Genomic DNA, 3,002 nt, shown 5'->3' with positions numbered 1-3,002 from the left:
GATAAACTGTGTTGAAACAGCTGAACTGTATTGCCGTTACATTTTGCCGAATTTCCATTGTTTTAAAACACAGCATTATATAGTCCATCTGGAATATGTGCGTGATAATGTCTTACAGACTTGCCCTCCGAGGACGAAAGACGAAATCTCGGTACTTTTGAAGAAAATAGCTTTTATTCAAAGTTCAGATGGTGGTCTGAAAAAGGCCAGTGATTTCTATGATAATAGGAAGGAAATATTTAAGGTTATGATGCCCAATTCAAAATTCCCCCCTCCACCTTTTGATGATGATAAGTGGTATGAATTCTTAGTCCAAGCTGGACTTGTACAAACTGTTACTGTTGATTTGTTTGTTGAATTTGCTAATTCAGTTCAAGAAAAGGCTGACTATCGGGTTACAGAGGACGTTCTCGAACAATCAGGCGTTCTTGTAGAACATCTGTGTCGTAGATCTGATCTCAGACGAGAAGGAATCTTACCTAGAATAAAACATATTCGATTTGTGAAACCAATTCATCTGGGTGGTTATAGAGCGAAGATACATGCACAGTTTAATAGTGGTGACAGTAGATTAATAACATATTCAGGATCTGTTTTGTCTGGTAACTTAAACAATGTTTGGACTGTAGCTAACTGTATATCTCCAAATTCAGTTCCTCATGATGATCACCATTCTAAAGACGAACCATCAATATTGCGTCTTTTGGGTGTTATTCCTAAGATTGATTTCCAACTATTTTCAAAGCATATGAAAAAAGTTTGTCTTAGTTTGAATGAGCGATTAATGGTAGAAATAGGCGCAAGTAAACTAAATTGTTTGTTCGAAGGTTTCTATAAGTTCATTGAAGATAATACACCAATAACTACAACATCTCTTGAGAACTGTCCAACTATATATTTACCTGAAACTAATCAGTTAGTAGAACCATGGAGAGTTATCCTTCAGTCAGACAAATCACAGCTAATTGATAACAGAATTTTTCAAGCCTCGGTTAAATTTGGACCTTATTTTGATGTATGGAAAACCCTGGGTGTAAACAAAAACGCTGAAGCATCAATCTATCTGAAAGTACTTAAAGAATTGTATAATGAGTGGAAAGATAAGGAACTAAGTCCTAATGAATATATAGTGGTTCAAAAGTGTGTTGACAACCTTAATGATTTATGGAACGATGTTTCTTTAAGACATTCGCCAATAGACTCGATCAACACCATATATCTTCCGTCAGAAAAAGGAATAATGCAGTCTTCAGAAACTCTAGTTTTAGAAGATAATAAAGACTTGAGGAATCGTGTTGCAGTCTTGGATTTCGAGTATTTTATTGGATTTGATACCCTAAAGACTAATATTGTAAATGTCATCTCCAATCATAGTAAGTGGCCAAAAATCTATCAGATGAAACTTTTAAGTGAAATAGTAAAAGAAGTTCTGAATCCAGGTTGTACAGAAAGTTATGGTGAAGTCAGTAACGATATTGAATACAGACTTAAACATCCCGAAATGATCAATGCTTTGGTTCGTTTGATAAAACATTTCCAACCTGAAGATAATGACGAAGATAAACTAGAATGCAGCTTAGAAAAGATTTACGATATGAAAGTTGTTGAAGTGGACACATTAAGTTTAAAACTTTTGTACAATAATGAATTGATAGAGGGAAGTGAAAACAACGTAAAAGTATTTGGAACAGCAACACAGGACATCACAGTTATATATGTTGACAAATCCTTTAAACAAGATAATATGATTGAACTTGTAGCTGTTTTAGATAAGATTTTACCTATTCTTCATTTGTGTGGAAGAGAGATTTATTTATATCTATCAAAACTTTTGGAAATGGTTAAAGATGCCCCAGATGAAATTTCAATTTGGCTTGATCAACAGAGAATTAGACTTTGTAATTTTAAGTCAACGAAAGAAAAGAAAACTATCTTTCCAAAACCGGGAACTTTTATCCCAGATGAAAGGCAATGGATCTTAGATAACAGTTTTGTACGTTTTTATGTGGGAGAGTATGTGGGATACGAACTTTATGATCCCGCTGTTAATGATGAGACAGAAGATAATGTTACAGATACTCCTGTTTATATTTATGCTGTTATTGTCGACATTTTACAAGAAGATACAGAAACACAGTTTGCTCGTTATAAAATTGATATTGGTGATGAAGAAAATATAGACGTTGACTCGACCAAAATCTACAAATTTTACAACAATCTAAAAAGTAGCTCAAGAGAAATAGTGTTAAATGAGGATTCTCAACAAGGACGTATACCTTCTGAATCTACTGTTCCTACCGACAAGAAGAGCATACTGAAAGAAATCAGACAGTTATTAACTAAAGCTTGGGAACTACCAGAAGCTGATAGAAAACGAGTCATTAAACGTTTGTTATTGAAATGGCATCCTGATAAAAATCCTAATATTGTGAAACTCGCTACAGAAATCACCCAAACTATACTTAACTATATAAGACATTTAGAGAAAGGGGGGAGTTTGGATGAAGACGAGGATGATGATGATAAAGATTACACTGATGGTGCGTCTGCAGACTACTATTCTGGTGGTAATTACAGCAGTTTCTACTCAAATATGCATTCAAGGGGAAGAAGTTATGCACAGTATTCCAACTATCAAAGATCTAGTAGGTCTTACTATAGTGACTCCAGCTTTCACTCCAACACCAGACCAATCCCCAGACCCGATGAAGCTAGAAGATGGTACAAACAAGCAAGGTTTGATATAGAAGCTGCAGAAGAGTCTCACAATCAGGGATCTGATAATTACAACTGGATTTGTTACATGTGTCAACAGGTTTGTTATATTACTCTTACTTTACCAATGCAGGCTTCACAATGTCCCGAATTGACACCAGATGGACACACAATAGAGGAAATGTTCAAAACCGGATATGATCATATAAATATCGCACTCGGTTATGAGCGGTTGCAATATATTTGGAATGCCAAAACTAAAAAAGGCCTTGCGATGGTTCATTTTC

At 35.0% G+C, this 3,002-nt stretch overlaps 1 protein-coding gene across 1 annotated transcript; it reads left to right on the top strand.

Annotated features, from left to right (window-relative positions):
* Window positions 1–2,308: 2,308 nt before the first annotated feature.
* Window positions 2,309–2,515, top strand: LOTGIDRAFT_60232 (hypothetical protein; the record flags this gene model as incomplete). The annotated part of the gene is made up of 1 exon (XM_009061377.1): window positions 2,309–2,515. A coding segment is annotated over one exon (207 nt), but the record flags the coding sequence as incomplete, so codon positions are not given.
* Window positions 2,516–3,002: the final 487 nt, after the last annotated feature.

This window comes from Lottia gigantea (assembly GCF_000327385.1).
Source record: "Lottia gigantea unplaced genomic scaffold LOTGIsca_48, whole genome shotgun sequence".
In the NCBI taxonomy this organism is placed as follows: Eukaryota; Metazoa; Mollusca; class Gastropoda; family Lottiidae; genus Lottia; species Lottia gigantea.
This window is presented reverse-complemented; position numbering and strand designations above follow the sequence as displayed.